At 35.0% G+C, this 17,309-nt stretch overlaps 1 protein-coding gene across 2 annotated transcripts; it reads right to left on the bottom strand.

The window, feature by feature from the left end:
- Positions 1-310: 310 nt before the first annotated feature.
- On the bottom strand, positions 311-9,445 carry LOC125267761. 2 transcript variants are annotated; one of them, XM_048189690.1, is made up of 15 exons: positions 9,205-9,445; positions 6,313-7,443; positions 6,116-6,210; positions 5,914-5,961; positions 5,423-5,801; positions 5,158-5,334; positions 4,851-4,976; positions 4,640-4,734; positions 4,310-4,357; positions 3,819-4,197; positions 3,553-3,729; positions 3,198-3,467; positions 2,922-3,055; positions 2,602-2,764; positions 311-2,382 (listed from the first exon to the last, which is right to left on the bottom strand). In XM_048189690.1, the coding sequence occupies exons 1-12, from the start codon at positions 9,338-9,340 to the stop codon at positions 3,364-3,366; spliced, it is 2,895 nt and encodes a 964-aa protein (XP_048045647.1). In that variant the 5' UTR covers positions 9,341-9,445; the 3' UTR covers positions 311-2,382; positions 2,602-2,764; positions 2,922-3,055; positions 3,198-3,363. The 2 variants fall into 2 exon arrangements, with proteins under 2 accessions (XP_048045647.1, XP_048045646.1); XM_048189689.1 differs by having other exon boundaries at positions 311-2,764.
- Positions 9,446-17,309: the final 7,864 nt, after the last annotated feature.

Here is a 17,309-nt window from a genome sequence, read left to right as displayed (position 1 = left end):
ACCTTGTGAATCGACGACCCCAGGGCACGGTTGCCACCATGTGGATAAACTAATTACTGCAAAAAAAATTAAATGCGCATGTGTGACGTGCACGTACAGAGTACGCGTGGTTACAAAAATCTGACGCGTATACAATTTTGATGATGAAATTCACATCACAGGCACTACGCTGATCCTCACGCACACACAAAAAGTGAAGTATACTTTGGGCTTTATGAGTTGTAGCTGACAAAAGTAAGTTATTTTTATGAACCCTTCCAGTCAAATTTTTCGCTGCTAACATCTAAGGTTGTCGCGACACCATAAACGCATTTTATGATACTATACCAGCTGAAGAATCTAGATACCAAGTAGTATCATGAGACATTGCAGTATTGTGGTAATTCATAATTGCAATTTACAAAATAGACAGAATTTTTTCATAAAGACGTGGATGTAACTGAAAACTACTAGACTAGATTCTCCTCTGAATAATTTGTTAATGAGAATAACTATTGTACCAAATAAAGTCAATGTGAACAAAATTGCATAAATGAGATTAACATTTTAAATATTAATTTCTCAATGTAGAAATATGAAATGTTGGTGGGAAAAAAAAATAAATAATAGGCCTACTTTTAAATGGAAAATTAAAACCGCCGTCACTGAATCATTCATTCAAACGATTCATTCAAAACGGCTGATTCATTCAGGGACGAAGCAGTTGACTGTTTTTATGAATGGCTCATTGAATCATTGACTCGTTGAATTGTTCAAAAACACGGATTCAGTCTTGAAGCGAACAGTGGCATCAGCAGTATTTTGAAGCTTTAGTATCGCGATACTACCCCAGTACGGGTATACCGTGTGACCCTACTAACATCACCAAAGCTTTAACTTGTCAGTATTGGCAAGTTACCATGGTAAGCTGGATAATCCATGGCTAGGTGTGCATTGCACGATTTTAATGCACGATGTGGAGGCAAAGAACCACCTGATGAGATGTACATTAAAATTGTGAAATGCACCTACTTATCGTGGTTGAATTTTACAATTTTGCACTAAAACATTTACGTGGGAGGTCTGTGGTGGGTAAAGGAATCTGCAGCGTTTTGGTTTTTATTAATATTCTTTGCTTTTTAAAACGTTTTAATTATTTCGTTTCTTTTTGTATGATGTGTGAGGCAGGTAAGTATTTTTTGTTTTATGGTTGTCATGTCTCTACATGCTTGAATACAATTTCTGTTAATATTTTATTACAACTATTCTTTTCACAAACTCTTCCAATCTAACATTAAAATAAATAAATATTCTCCTAATCACATGAAGTAGCATTTCAGTCCATTGAAATTCAAGAAGAGTACGTAACAAAAACAGGAAATTACATATTATATCCCAGCTTTATAATCCTCATCGATGTTTGTCAAGTAGTCTTTTAAAATCAGATAATTTGTCCTTTATGTGACGTGGCAAAGTTAGTTCAGTTTGTAAAATGTCAACTTCCAAAAAACTTGATGATTGATAATTCATTATATTTGTTAAAAAAAAAAAAAAAAAAAATTCAAGTTAAACTTTTCTTGAAAAAGCGAATGAGGTCATTTAGAACAAAATCGTGCCGTAACGAAGTTTGTTTGGGAATTCAAAATAGGAAAGATTCACACTAGCTGGTAAACACCTTCGAACTATTGGCTCTGCCTTCTTTGATGTGGAAATCTCTGGTTCATTTCTTCTGTTCAGTCCGTCGAGGTCAGAGGCACATTAAAACATGAACACACTAAAGAGCTGCTTTGTAGTAGAAATTGAAGTTGTACTTCTAATCAAAAGCGACATTGACACTTTTTTTGTGTTTAAAACTGTAAAGCGGCTTACTTTATATAGCATGTTTTGTATAACGTGCTAAATAAATAAATGTGACATGAATGTGCTGAAATGAAGAACTGGTCCAAACATATCCTCGTCGCTATGATCAGATGCTTTGTTAACTAATGTTTTCACACTATCATTTTTGTAATTGAGAGAAAAGCATGCAGTACATATTTATATTAATCTAAATGTCATGATGTTTGTATTTTTAATTTTTTTACCCCCTATTTGAAGAACGAAAAAGAACTTTGCTGTGAGTGTATCAGGGCCTTAAAGGGCCAAACTATTCTTTTTATTTATTTATTTATTTATATATATTTTTTTAAATACAAATGATGCTGTTGTTATGGAAATTGTCATTTTATAGCTTGCTTATTGTTTATTTTATCTTAATTTTTATTTTTGTATTTTTATTTTTTTGGTGGTGGTTGGGGGGGTGGGGTAGATTGGGGGTTCGGGGATGCAAGGAACGGGCAGCTGCGACAGGACCCTCTGGACAGGCCTCCATGATTTCCATTAGGTATTCTCCACATCTGTGACCTGAAACAAAAACAAAAAGCAAGTTTACTTTCTAAATACAACACAATTACAGTCCTACAGATTTGACTAGACAACTTGAACTTCAATCTGAATCAAAGTCTTCAAAATGTCGTACCTTAAACCAGTTGGGGCAGTTGTGGCCTAATGGTTAGAGAGTTGGACTTGTAACCCGAAGGTCACTGCTCCGGGTGTGTGTGTGTGTGTGTGTTCAGTACTCACCGCTCTGTGTGTGCACTTGGATTGGTGAAATGCAGCACACAAATTAAGAGTATAGGACACCATACTTTGGCTACACATCACTTTCAGTTACAGGGAATGGTCTTGTCCAGCTGAAGCCACTGCTTTGGGTCACCTTTTCAAAGGAAGATGAAATCTCAGCATTCTGTGCAGGAAGATGAAGCAGATGTCTGATTATTAATTTAAACTTTACATCTGCTCTCTTTAATGGAGAGTCAAATTGTGGCATGTTAATTGAGCCACTTGGCTCAATAAAGAATGAGAATTACAAAGAAACTTGATTGCTGTTATAAAAGTTTCACCTTGTGACAAGCTATCTTTGTTCCAAAGGGTCTTCTTGGGCATATACAGGTTGTGTCTGCTTGGATAGTACCCGTACATCAATGCAGGGTGTGCACTGGTGTATGGGGACAGAAGCCAATGAAATGGCAGTATTCTGTGGAGACAGATGGGAGAGGCACCTTAAACTTCATACCTGCTCTCTTTGACCATCTAATTACTGCATTATCTTTTGGTACTTTGTTCACTTTTGTATGATACATGATTACATGTAATCTTTGTGGAAATGAAGATCTTACCTTGGGATAAGGTATCTTTGTTCCAGAGGTTGTTCTCGGGCATCTGTAGGTTGTGACTGTCTGGATAGAACTTGTACATCAATGCAGGTTGCACACTGGTATGTGGAGACAGGGAGTTCTGGCGCTGGAGCGGCCCGTCCGGTCCTTGGGTGCTGATTTTTGCTTGCTAATAAATAAAGTACTTAAACCAGTTGTGAGCACTGACATTTTTCAATTCAATCCGCTGCTTTGGGTCAGTTTGCAGGAGAGAGCAAAGTAGTTCACAGCATTCTGTGCAGAAAGACAGGAGAGATTATTACTTTGTTCTGTTTTGTATGAATTAGAATTACAAGTGTTCTTAAAATGAAGATCTCACCTTGTGACAAGCCATCTTTGGTCCAGGTGTTTTCATCGAGCTCATCCAAGTCTTCTGACTTCGGAAACTTCCCGCACAGCAGAGCAAACATGAGTATCCCGAGGGACCAAACTGTCGCTGGTTCCCCGTGATACTCTCCGTTTATCTCATATTCTGGGGGGCAGTACACTTTTGTTCCTGGAAGAAAGAGATTAAATCCTGTTAACGGCCCCCAATTCATCACCAAATCTTGAGACCTACCTTATGGATTTGAGGGATATACATACCAGCAAAGGATGTGTATCCTGCATCAGTCAGGATTTCGCCACACCCAAAGTCAATTAGTTTGACGTCCAGGCTGTCGGGGTTAATTAGAAGGTTTTCTAATTTTATGTCGCGGTGCAGCACACCCCGTTGGCAGCATGTCTGAGCTGCCAGTGTTGCCTGCTTTATGATAACTGATGCTACGTCCTCTGTGATGGTGCCTTTGTGACGGTCTAGAAATTCAATCAAGTTCTCACAGTGTGGAGGCCGCTCAAGAACCATAACGTATTGTTCAGGCTCCTCCGCCCAGTCCAAGAGCTGGATGATTTGGGGAACCTTGGGGCCATTATTGGCCAGAATTAGCAGACCGATCTCCTGTGGAACGAGTTCAGGATAACCCTCCTAAAAGAAAGACAATTCTTATGATCTTATATGGAGAAAGGATGCAGTCCTAAACCACTGACAACAGCAGTTTGTCTACTGAAAAATTGACTGAGAGAAACAGAGTACGTACAATGTCCATCCATTCTATAGCCACACTGTCAGCGAATTTCAGCGCCACCTGATGAACAAAACAAAAAATGGATTTGTGTTAGAATTATTTACAATTATTAAGTGTGCAGAGTTCGTATTATTTCAGTCATTAACCGTGAACAAACATGATCAGTTTCATTAATTTAAATTCTAAGCATGTCCAGCATGTCTAACAATTTAAACAGATCTGAGAGGTAAAGTAGTGAACATAAGATACACTAAGAAAGCTTGAAACGAAGAGAGTGATTCGAGTATAAGACAGGGCAAGAACACTTTGATAAACAAATATTGTAAGTAAAATAAGTGATACCTCAAGGCCATCTGTCAAGCGAATCCCTGCATAAACGCTTCCAAAGCCTCCTTCACCGAGCTTCCCTCCAATTTCATAGCTGCATGAATTGATGTCTGTTAAAAGGAAAACAAGATGAGTTGACATGAAAACTGCTTTGCCTGAGTAAAGGCAGATATTGTATCAAACGAGTGTTTGTCTTGTTATGTTGGAGTTGTGACCGTAAACTTACCAATAATCTCCTTAACATCAGGCTGATAATTAAAGTACTGAAACCAGTTATGGAGACAGATGTTGTCCAATTCAAGCCGCTTCTCTGGGCTTCTTTGCAGGAGAGAGCAAAGTAATTCACAGCATTCTGTGAAGAAAGATAAGAGAAGTCCTATTATTACCTTAAACTTCACACCCGCTCTCTATGATTAAGAGTCTAAGCTGAAAGATCGAAATATTACTGCATTACCCACACAACTATTTTTTAATACTTTTGTTCTATTTTGTATGAATTAGAATTACAAGTGTTCTTAAAATGAAGATCTCACCTTGTGACAAGCCATCTTTGGTCCAGGTGTTTTCATCGAGCTCATCCAAGTCTTCTGACTTCGGAAACTTCCCGCACAGCAGAGCAAACATGAGTATCCCGAGGGACCAAACTGTCGCTGGTTCCCCGTGATACTCTCCGTTTATCTCATATTCTGGGGGGCAGTACTCTTTTGTTCCTGGAAGAAAGAGATTAGTCCTGTTAACAGCCCCCAATTCATCACCAAATCTTGAGACCTACCTTATGGATTTGAGGGATATACATACCAGCAAAGGACGTGTATCCTGCATCAGTCAGGATTTTGCCACACCCAAAGTCAATTAGTTTGACGTCCAGGCTGTCGGGGTTAATTAGAAGGTTTTCTAATTTTATGTCGCGGTGCAGCACACCCCGTTGGCAGCATGTCTGAGCTGCCAGTGTTACCTGCTTTATGATAACTGATGCTACGTTCTCTGTGATGGTGCCTTTGTGACGGTCTAGAAATTCAATCAAGTTCTCACAGTGTGGAGGCCGCTCAAGAACCATAACGTATTGTTCAGGCTCCTCCGCCCAGTCCAAGAGCTGGATGATTTGGGGAACCTTGGGGCCATTATTGGCCAGAATTAGCAGACCAATCTCCTGTGGAACGAGTTCAGGATAACCCTCCTAAAAGAAAGACAATTCTTATGATCTTATATGGAGAAAGGATGCAGTCCTAAACTACTGACAACAGCAGTTTATCTATTGACAAACTGACTGAGAGAAACAGAGTACGTACAATGTCCATCCATTCTATAGCCACACTGTCAGCGAATTTCAGCGCCACCTGATGAACAAAAAAAAAATGGATTGTAAATTCTAAGCATGTCCAGCATGTCTAATAATTTAAACAGATCTGAGAGGTCAAGTAGTGAACATAAGACAAGTGTAAACAGGGCAAAAATAGTTCATCAAAAAGATATTGCAAATAAAATAAGTACCTTAAGGCCATCTGTCAAGCGAATCCCTGCATAAACACATCCGAATCCTCCTTCACCGAGCTTCCTGACAACTTCATAGCTGCATGAATTGATGTCTATTAAGAGAAAAATAGGAGGAGTTGACATGAGTAAAGACAGATATTATATTAAAAGTTTGTCTGTGTTGTGTTATGTTGGAGTCATGACAGTTAACATACCAATAATCTCATAATCCTCCAGTTGATTTAACTTAGGTGATACAGTGTCCTCTGTCGGTCCGACTGACGCATGGGGAACATCACCTCTACAGTCTGATATCGCACAGACTGTAGCTTGAGGAACGCCCTCTCGACAGTCTGATATCGCACAGACTGTAGCTTGAGGAACGTCCTCTCTACAGTCTGATATCGCACAGACTGTAGCTTGAGGAACGCCCTCTCTACAGTCTGATATCGCACAGACTGTAGCTTGAGGAACGCCCTCTCGACAGTCTGATATCGCACAGACTGTAGCTTGAGGAACGCCCTCTCGACAGTCTGATATCGCACAGACTGTAGCTTGAGGAACGTCCTCTCTACAGTCTGATATCGCACAGACTGTAGCTTGAGGAACGCCCTCTCTACAGTCTGATATCGCACAGACTGTAGCTTGAGGAACGCCCTCTCTACAGTCTGATATCGCACAGACTGTAGCTTGAGGAACGCCCTCTCGACAGTCTGATATCGCACAGACTGTAGCTTGAGGAACGTCCTCTCTACAGTCTGATATCGCACAGACTGTAGCTTGAGGAACGCCCTCTCTACAGTCTGATATCGCACAGACTGTAGCTTGAGGAACGCCCTCTCGACAGTCTGATATCGCACAGACTGTAGCTTGAGGAACGCCCTCTCGACAGTCTGATATCGCACAGACTGTAGCTTGAGGGACGTCCACACAACAGTCAGCCACATCAAAGCCTGGAGCTGATGTGGTACTGACTGGACCTTGTGGGACATCGACTCTACAGTCTGAAATGGCACAGACTGGGACGCGGGGGACGTCCACAGTCCAGTCAGCCACTACACGGACTGGAACTCGAGGGACATTGGCTCTATAGTCACTGACTGTAGCTCGGGGGATGTCAACACTCAAGTCAGTCGCAACACAGACTGAAGTTTGGATGGTATTGTCATGAAAGGCTGAGAAGACACAGCTCAAAGCGTTGAGGACGTCAGTACTCCAATCGGACAAATCTCCGACTAGATCCTGGAAAACCTCATCACTCCACTCATCGTTGACTTCAGCACAACCAGGTTCCTCTGCAATGGGGAGGACTTCAGGTTCACTGGTGGCATGATGAGAAGTCTGATCTGAAGAGGAAAATGATATCAACCAAAAGATATTTTTAATGAAATACTATTAATAAAAGATTTCATAACCATATATATTACTGGATACACATATTACTGCAACTAAGCTTGCTGTAAATTATGAAGCGAGTTTTTGGGGCATTTACACGTCAAATTTGTGCATTACTCTTTCTCAGTTTCTCAACATGCATCTATGCTCAGCGTTGGGGAAAGTTACTTTTAAAAGTAATGCATTACAATATTGCATTACTCCCTAAAAAAGGAACTAATTGCGTTAGTTACTTTGTATGAAAAGTAATGCGTTACATTACTTTTGCTTTACTTTTTCGCACCTGGGCTGGGCTGGGCTGGGCTTGCTTGTTTGTTTTTTAATAACAACAACAAAAAAATCTATTTTTTGCAAATGTTAAAGCCCTTTCTCACCAAAAGTGAAATGAATAAGTCTTAGGCTGAAGGTGAACCTTTCAGCTGTAATGCCAAACTGGATTAAAGAAGAATAGGATACAGAAAAAGTTCAACACTCTTATTTCTAAATCTAATATGAAGTAATTTTTGCTTATTAGTATTGTTGAATTAGATCACTGAGAGTCAGCAGCAAAAACATTGCTTAATAAAGTGATATTAAATACATAAAGTATATTTGCGTAATTTAATACAGTTAATTATTACTTGTTTGCGTAATTCTTAGATTGCATTTCACTGTTTTTATTCATTTAGAGGAATACTGAATGTTTTCTTGCAAGTGAGATGAGTAAATGCATGTTCACATTTAGTCTAGAACTACAATAACCATCTTGTTCACACAGCGCACACAACACTTCTGCACTTTATTCCTATCAACATGGGGACTGGAGAGCTGTCAGTCAATAAATGTGAAAAAGTAACTTAGATATTTTGTTGTAAATTTAAAAAGTAATGTTACTTTAACAGTTACTTGAAAAAGAATCTGATTACGTAACTCAAGTTACTTATAATGCGTTACCCCCAACGCTGTCTATGAATACATTGTTAGCTATCTGTGTGATTTGCATATGTACATTTCTGAAATCCATTACACAGTAGTCACCACTGATGACAAATCACAATAAATTGTAATGTAGACACATGCATTTTCTGTAAAGTTGCGTTGAAAAGAGATATATATATATATATATATATATATATATATATATATATATATATATCGTAAAAGCGCTATACAAACATGAATTGAATTGAATGTGAATTGAATTGACGGTCAGTGTGCACATGCAGGAACGCTCTGTTCTCTGTTTAAGTGTCAAATTAAAAATAGTTAAACTTTTCAAAACATGCCCCAAGACCCCTACATTTTCATTCAGTTGTGTGTGTGAATATTAATTGGACCACCCATATGTTGCTTGGTAACCCTTTTAGCTAACCATACATGCTCAAATTCATTAATTTGCAATCTGATTATCACAGCTAACAACATCTTCATTTTCAGCCAGTGAATTTTGAATACTTGGCAAATGTCACACGGCATAATTATTATTCTTGAGCAATTTCACCTTGTTAGGACTTGTAAAGGCAGCTTACAAACTTCAATAAAAATCTTAGGTAATACATTTTAATATCTGTCTAAATGCATTTACTCTCCATTATAAGTCAATTATATTATGTTTCTGGATTCTGTAGTAAAGTTTTTAGTTCACAGTCGTTAAGAAAACTTAAAAAAAAAACGAACTTTGAAGTTTTCCCCCAGAAAACTTAATAAATAGTACGTCTGGTCCTCTTTCTCACCTTGATTTGAGCTGGTCTTATTGTTTTTTCCCTTCCTCTTGCCTTTCTCTTTTCTCCAGCCTTTCTTCTTTGGTGTACAGTTGTGTAAACTGTCAGAACCATCTACACATTTAACACAAGAAATGAGTGAACCCATTTTCAAATGCTAAATACGCTGCAAGAAATGCTAACTACGCTGCAATAAATGCCAGTAGAAAACATTCAGCAAACTAATCAAGAATGTGAAAAGTGTGCTTTAATAGACCAGAGTGCAATTGTGACGTCACGTTCTATAATGCATTCCAATGCTGGCTTCGTGAGTGGTCAGTGTCACTCTGTGGGCGGGGCTTCTGTGAGGCGCTCAACTCGTAGCGTCGAGTGCACGGAACCAATCAGAGCAAACTACTTCAGGTAAATTAACTGGGATGAACCGACATTTTGGCGAAAATATGTACGGAAACCGTTACTTGAATAGATGTGATAACTTAAAATTTGATGTGGATAAAACTGCGTTTACGGTGAAATTACCATCACCCAGATTTAATGTCTACCCGGATTTAATGTAAACTCTGTCGAACGATGGGATGGGGGGGCTTTAATAGCTGTGTCTATTAAATATTTGCTTTAATAGCTTTAATAGCTGTGTCTATTAAATATTTGACAAGTAATAAGCTATACGATCACATCGAAACATACATTTCTAATTCAGAGAGAGCAGCTGTCATGTAGGCCTCTCGGTATAAAACGGCTTCACAAACAGTCTTTTCATCCACACAGTATCATTATTTCTTTCTTACAATAATTCAAATTATCACAGAAGTACTTGGATAAAAGTTTATAGTTTAGATATTAACAATGATGTCTTTTGAACATAAATAAAGATTGATCAGTTACATCGTTATGCCATTAGGTGGCGACAAGTGACTTCTCGTATTTGTCATTGAATCATTTATTAAAGGTTCTCTAAGCAATCCTGGGTGGAGTAACTTCCTGTTGACGTTCGAAGTGTTGTCAAACAAAACAAAGGCTAGCTAGACCCTCCCTCCTCCTCCTCCTCCTCCCCTCCCATCCGTGCTTCCTGAAACAGTCATGAACACGCATTTAAAATCATTCTTGTCGGTTATTGGCTGGAGCATGTTTATTATGATTCGTGGTCCAGGCTGCACCAGTTTGTTTTTGTTGCCGTTTTTGGAGCTTGTGGCGACTACAGAGACCGCGTTTTTTTACAGTGTGTTCAGGGGACAGGCAGCTAGCGGATAGTGAGTTGATGTTTGCTGTATGTGACAAAAAATGTTTTGGCCTAAAAACGCGTGACATCGCTTAGAGGACCTTTAAAGGAACACTCCACTTTTTTTGAAAATAGGCTAATTTTCCAACTCCCCTAGAGTTAAACAGTTGATTTTTACTGTTTTCGAATCCATTCAGCTGATCTCCGGGTCTGGCTGTACCACTTTTAGCATAGCTTAGCATAGTTCATTGAATCTGATTAGACCGTTAGCATCTCGCTCAAAAATGACCAAAGAGTTTCGATATTTTTCCTAACTTGACTCTTCTGTAGTTACATCGTGTAAGACCATCGGAAAATGAAAAGTTGCTATTTTCTAGGCCGATATGGCTAGGAACTATACTCTCATTCCGGCGTAATAATCAAGGAACTTTGCTGCCGTCCCTGCTTGCACAGGGAGCGTACCTTGCAATCATGGAGACATTTGTGAGAGATGCTGTATCATCGTAATATCAAACCGAATAAAAAAAAATAAATCATTTAAATTAATTAAATATTTTTTTAAATAAACTGCAGCAACTAACATCTTGTCAGAAGCTCTAGTAAATACATTACATATTTATTTTGTTTAGTTGTCTATTCAGAATCATAGCCGAATTGTGATCTCTGTTTTAAACAAACAAAAAATTGTCCAGAATTTCCAGAATCCTGTGTAAAAATAGCATCATAACCTCATACTTTAAAACAGGTTGTGAGGAGGAGGGGCAAATCAACTCTTCAGTACTCTTTAAATATTGAAAAAAAAGAAAGAATCACATCAACATCATATTTCAACACTTTTAACCATTATTTAAGAAAATGGTCAATAATATTATATATATTTCTATTCTAAATTATTATGCAAATCACTGTGATTTTTAGATTGCACATCGACCCTTTCCCTTAAAACTGATTCACCTTTAAATGTTTAGTAATTGTTGATGTTCAAAGCACTAAACTGAGAGGTCGTCATCCAAAACATTCTACGGTTTTCCTTAACCTGAGGACAAACGTTTTTAAAAGGTTTGTGTGACCTGTTCAATTCTGCATGCACCATATGTGCAGATTCTTACACAACGTATCTTTAATTTTGACAAAATTACACAGGATTTGATTCATAAATGTTTTTGATTGACCTTTCATGTGGCCATCTTGATTGTTTGGAGGAAACATGAAATGTGTTTCATGTTATTATAGAACATTTTGTATTTAAAATAATAATAAAATCTGAAAAGTACGTAAGAGGACTAAGGCCAAGCAATAATAAAAAAATAAAACCATCTCGAGATTAAAGTTGTTAAATTTCGAGAAAAAACTTGTTAAATTTTGAGAAAAAAGTCTAAATAAAATGTTGAGAATAAACTCGTTAAATTACGAGAAAAAACTCGTTAAATTTCAAGAAAAAAGTCGAGATAAAATGTTGAGAATAAAGTCATTAAATTACGAGAAAAAAGTTGTTAGATTATGAGAACAAATTTGTTAAATTATGAGAAAAATGTCGTTAAATTTCGAGAAAAAAGTCGAGATAAAATGTTGAGAATAAACTCATTAAATTATGAAACTGAAAACTTTTTTCTCATAATTTAATGACTTTATTCTCAACATTTTATCTCGACTTTTTTCTCGAAATTTACCGAGTTTTTTCTCGTAATTTAACGAGTTTATTCTCAACATTTTATCTCAACTTTTTTCTTGAAATTTAACGAGTTTTTTCTCGTAATTTAACAAGTTTTTCTCAACGTTTTATCTCGACTTTTTTCTCGAAATTTAACAACTTTAATCTCGAGATGGTTTTATTTTTTTATTATTGCTTGGCCCTAATCCTATATATATATATATATATATATATATATATATATATTTTTTTTTTTTTTTAAATATATATTTTTTCCAACTAGAGTCCCCCAAGTTAATCTGAGCCATTTCAGTCCTGGTCCTCAATAGAAAAAAAGACTAGTCTAGTCGGGACTTGCTTTTTAGACAGGCACAAATTCTATTTGGTGTTTAGCTGAAACTGCAGCACCATTGTTCAGTGTCTTTCACTCCATTTTATTACTGAGAGATAATCTATTTTACATAAGGGAGCTCCAATCAGGATTTTTGGAGCGGATCGTCGATCACAGGAAGCAATCTTGAAAATCACAATCTCTTTGAAGCCTTCGTTTTATCACGTAGAATTATTCATAGAGATGCTCCAATCAGGATTTTTATAGACATTCATTTGAAAATGGGGGAAATCCCCCCCTTAGGTGACTCTTGTGGGGGGGATTTTTTAATTTAAATTTTTTTTTTTTGGATATTTTTCAAAAAATATATAATTATCTCATTTAAACGTTTGACCATGCATTGCATTTTTGTTTTTACAATGAGGGAATTGGTACAGAGCTTACACACAGCACAAGCCTGATTTCTCTGAATTGAATTCACAAAAACGACAAGTAAGCAGTCAGTAATAAAATAAGAACAAATAAACAATTTACAGGCAGTAGTTTTATTCAGGTAGATTTAACAGTATTGAGGTAAGAAATACTAACGAACTTTAATAAGGAATCAAATGTAAAATAATACTGGATGGTCTTCCCTGAATAAATTAAATACAAATTAATCCTTAAAGTTAAGCAGTGAGTGTCATTAATGTTAGTGTTAGGATCATTATTAGGCTGCTGTCACGTATCCAATACTGTTGCAATCTTTCTCAACTGTTTACGTTTATTTATGTGTATACTCGTCAAGACGGTAATTTTTTAAATATCTTCTCTTATATCAAAATCCTCCGACATTAAATTCTTGTTTTAGACTTCTAATTCGTGACCGGTGTTTTGTTTTGCTCTATCCTCTGTGCTTCCGCCTTCGTCAATACGTCATGTGTCGGGTCAGAGGTCACTCTTTTGCTGTAAATCGATGCGTATGGCCGTTTGCCAGAATTTATATTGTAGTTTATAAAGTTTTAAATATGGATATTTTTCTTACCAACAATCATCGCTTTGCTTCAGGTCTTTATTAACCCCCTGGAGCCGTATGGATTAATTTTTTTGATGGATGGATGCACTTTTTTGGGCTTCAAAATCTCACGCCTCCTTCATTATAAAGCTAGGAAGAGCCAGGATATTTTTTAATATAACTCCAATTGTGTTGGTCTGAAAGAAGATTGTCATATACACCTATGGCTTGAGGGTGAGTAAATTATTTTTGGGTGAACTATCCCTTTAAATCAATGAAAACAGTTGGATGGTAATGAAGATTTACTTGCGGTATGCTCTAAAAAACTGCTCTCTCTCTCTTATATTGCAATCTCAGCCTCTTTTGATAATACGCAAATACCATTTACTTAACTGTTATTTAGTTAAATAACAAATGTAAACTGACCTTTAGTAGAATTTGTTATCATTCAACAGCTGGAATTAAAACAGGAAAATTCAGTGCAACTAAAGTTTTTATGATCTTTGATATGATATTTATGATCACTTCTAATGATATCAGATTCCAATGACTCAAAATCTTTCCTTGATAGCACGTCTATTTACATCTGCAAGATATATTTGTATAGCAATATGTCTCTAAGATATATTTTGAGAGTGTTTGCTCATCTGCAATAAGACATTTCCTGTCAGACGTTAAATAGACATTTAGAAAATGCCTTTAAGATGTTTATGATTTATAGAATGTATGTAAAACAGCTTTTTCTAAGAAACTATTGCAGCATTTAATTCACTGACACTGTATCCTCTGAGTCTCTGAGCCTATAATTGAATTTTAAGAAACTTGCAATGATATTTACTTATTGTATAAAGCACTAAAAATATAAGTATAATTACTGCTTTTTCAGTATAGAGAGCAGGGTTATTATCGTTAACTAAAACCATAAAAATAAAATATAAATAAAGTTAAACTTATTTTATTTCAGCTACAGTTGCGAGGCAAAATTTCTAATTTTCATTTAATTTATACTGAAGTACTAAAATAACTAAAAATGAACTAAAACTGAAACTTACTAAATTAAATGAATAAATAAACAAAAACACAACAAAACTGAGCCTACTAAAAATGGAACTAAAACTAAAATTAAATCAGAAATTATACTAAAATCTCTATACTACTCTACTCCAACACCCCATAATTTTGTCTACATATTGTCAAAAGTCATCATATATAGGGTACAACGGGGCTAAAGGCACACCTTAAGAGAAAATGCTTTTCGCGACTCTCAAAGTGCATGATTGCAGGAAAAATATATATGTTTGTATTGAACATTGATGGAGCAACATATTTTGTTTGAAAATAAATCATAAAAGTGGTTAATTTTGTTTAAAAATCTTATAAATGAGGTGGTGAGACATGGGGTAAAAGGCACACAGTATTCATACAAATACTTTAGCTAAAATAATATGTTTTTAAAAATGTCTAGGTTAATATTGTTCAAAAGAATAACTTTAGCAAAGTTTATTTTGATAAATAAAATAATTCATTTTTGTACAATAAATGTACTGTCATTAAAATAGGCATATGTTAATATAAAAATATATTTTAAAAATACAGACACAAAATTACTTTAAAAAGTAATAGAATGGTTTCAAATTGTTTTCAAACTGTATCCTCTGAGTTGTAGCCTATAATTGAATAAACTTGCAATGATATTTACTTATTGTGTAAAGCACTAAAAATATAAGTATAATTACTGCTTTTTCAGTATAGAGAGCAGGGTTATTATCGTTAACTATAAAACCATAAAAATAAAATATAAATAAATTTAAACTTATTTTATTTCAGCTACAGTTGCCGAGGCAAAATTTCTAATTTTCGTTTAATTTATATTGAAGTACTAAAATAACTAAAAATGAACTAAAACTGAAACTTAGTAAAAATAAATAAATAAACAAAAACACAACAATACTGAGCCTACTAAAAATGTAACTAAAACTAAAATTAAATCAGAAATTATACTAAAATCTCTATACTCCAACACCCCATAATTTTGTCTACATATTGTCAAACGTCATCATATATAGGGTACAACGGGGCTAAAGGCACACCTTAAGAGAAAATGCTTTTCGCGACTCTCAAAGTGCATGATTGCAGGAAAAATATATATGTTTGTATTGAACATTGATGGAGCAACATATTTTGTTTGAAAATAAATCATAAAAGTGGTTAATTTTGTTTAAAAATCTTATAAATGAGGTGGTGAGACATGGGGTAAAAGGCACACAGTATTCATACAAATACTTTAGCTAAAATAATATGTTTTTAAAAATGTCTAGGTTAATATTGTTTAAAAGAATAACTTTAGCAAAGTTTATTTTGATAAATAAAATAATTCATTTTTGTACAATAAATGTACTGTCATTAAAATAGGCATATGTTAATATAAAAATATATTTTAAAAATACAGACACAAAATTACTTTAAAAAGTAATAGAATGGTTTCAAATTGTTTTCAAACTGTATCCTCTGAGTTGTAGCCTATAATTGAATAAACTTGCAATGATATTTACTTATTGTGTAAAGCACTAAAAATATAAGTATAATTACTGCTTTTTCAGTATAGAGAGCAGGGTTATTATCGTTAACTATAAAACCATAAAAATAAAATATAAATAAATTTAAACTTATTTTATTTCAGCTACAGTTGCCGAGGCAAAATTTCTAATTTTCGTTTAATTTATATTGAAGTACTAAAATAACTAAAAATGAACTAAAACTGAAACTTAGTAAAAATAAATAAATAAACAAAAACACAACAATACTGAGCCTACTAAAAATGTAACTAAAACTAAAATTAAATCAGAAATTATACTAAAATCTCTATACTCCAACACCCCATAATTTTGTCTACATATTGTCAAACGTCATCATATATAGGGTATACAATGGGGCTAAAGGCACACCTTAAGAGAAAATGCTTTTCACGACTCTCAAAGTGCATGATTGCAGGAAAAATATATATGTTTGTATTGAACATTGATGGAGCAACATATTTTGTTTGAAAATAAATCATAAAAGTGGTTAAGTTTGTTTAAAAATGTATGAGATGGTGAGACATGGGGTAAAAGGCACACAGTATTCATACACATAGCTAAAATAATATGTTTTTAAAAATGTCTAGGTTAATACTTGTTCAAAAGAATAACTTTAGCAAAGTTTACTATTTTCTGTTTATTTTGATAAATAAAAGAATTCATTTTTGTACAATAAATGTACTGTCATTAAAATAGGCATATGTTAATATAAAAATATATTTTAAAAATACAGACACAAAATTACTTTAAAAAGTAATAGAATGGTTTCAAATTGTTTTCAAACTGTATCCTCTGAGTTGTAGCCTATAATTGAATAAACTTGCAATGATATTTACTTATTGTGTAAAGCATTAAAAATATAAGTATAATTACTGCTTTTTCAGTATAGAGAGCAGGGTTATTATCATTATTTATATTTAATTTTTATGGTTTTAGTTAAAGTTAAACTTATTTTATTTCAGCTACAGTTACCGAGGCAAAATTTCTAATTTTCTTTTAATTTATATTGAAGTACTAAAATAAACTAAAACTGAAACTTAGTAAAATAAATAAATAAACAAAAACACAACAAAACTGAGCCTACTAAAATGTAACTAAAACTAAAATGAAAGCAGAATGAAAAACACCCCCATAATTTTGTCTACATATTCTCAAAGGTCAACATATGTCTCAAATAGTTTTGAATTGATTCATCTCTTCTAATACTTTAACTTGTTTTAGTGTTTAATTGCACAGACTGTATTCAGCGCATGTGTAGTTCTGAATTACATCATTGTTTGATGTCTTTACTGCTGTACATCTCCCGCGTTTGCTCTTTCATCTGCCCGCCTCCCGCTGCTGTGAAT

Source organism: Megalobrama amblycephala, linkage group LG4 (genome assembly GCF_018812025.1).
Source record: "Megalobrama amblycephala isolate DHTTF-2021 linkage group LG4, ASM1881202v1, whole genome shotgun sequence".
Classification (NCBI taxonomy): Eukaryota; Metazoa; Chordata; class Actinopteri; order Cypriniformes; family Xenocyprididae; genus Megalobrama; species Megalobrama amblycephala.
Note: the sequence above shows the minus strand (reverse complement) of the source record. Positions and strands in the feature narration are given on the sequence as shown.

Bases quoted from the DNA above. Each gene is read 5' to 3' on its own strand.
- LOC125267761 (XM_048189689.1), bottom strand. From the start codon at position 9,340: ATGGGTTCACTCATTTCTTGTGTTAAATGTGTAGATGGTTCTGACAGT. The intron at 4,198-4,309 runs GTACGTACTCTG...TCTTTCTTTTAG, and splicing joins CTATAGAATGGATGGACATT to GAGGGTTATCCTGAACTCGT. The intron at 3,730-3,818 runs GTATGTATATCC...TCTTTCTTCCAG, and splicing joins AGGATACACATCCTTTGCTG to GAACAAAAGTGTACTGCCCC.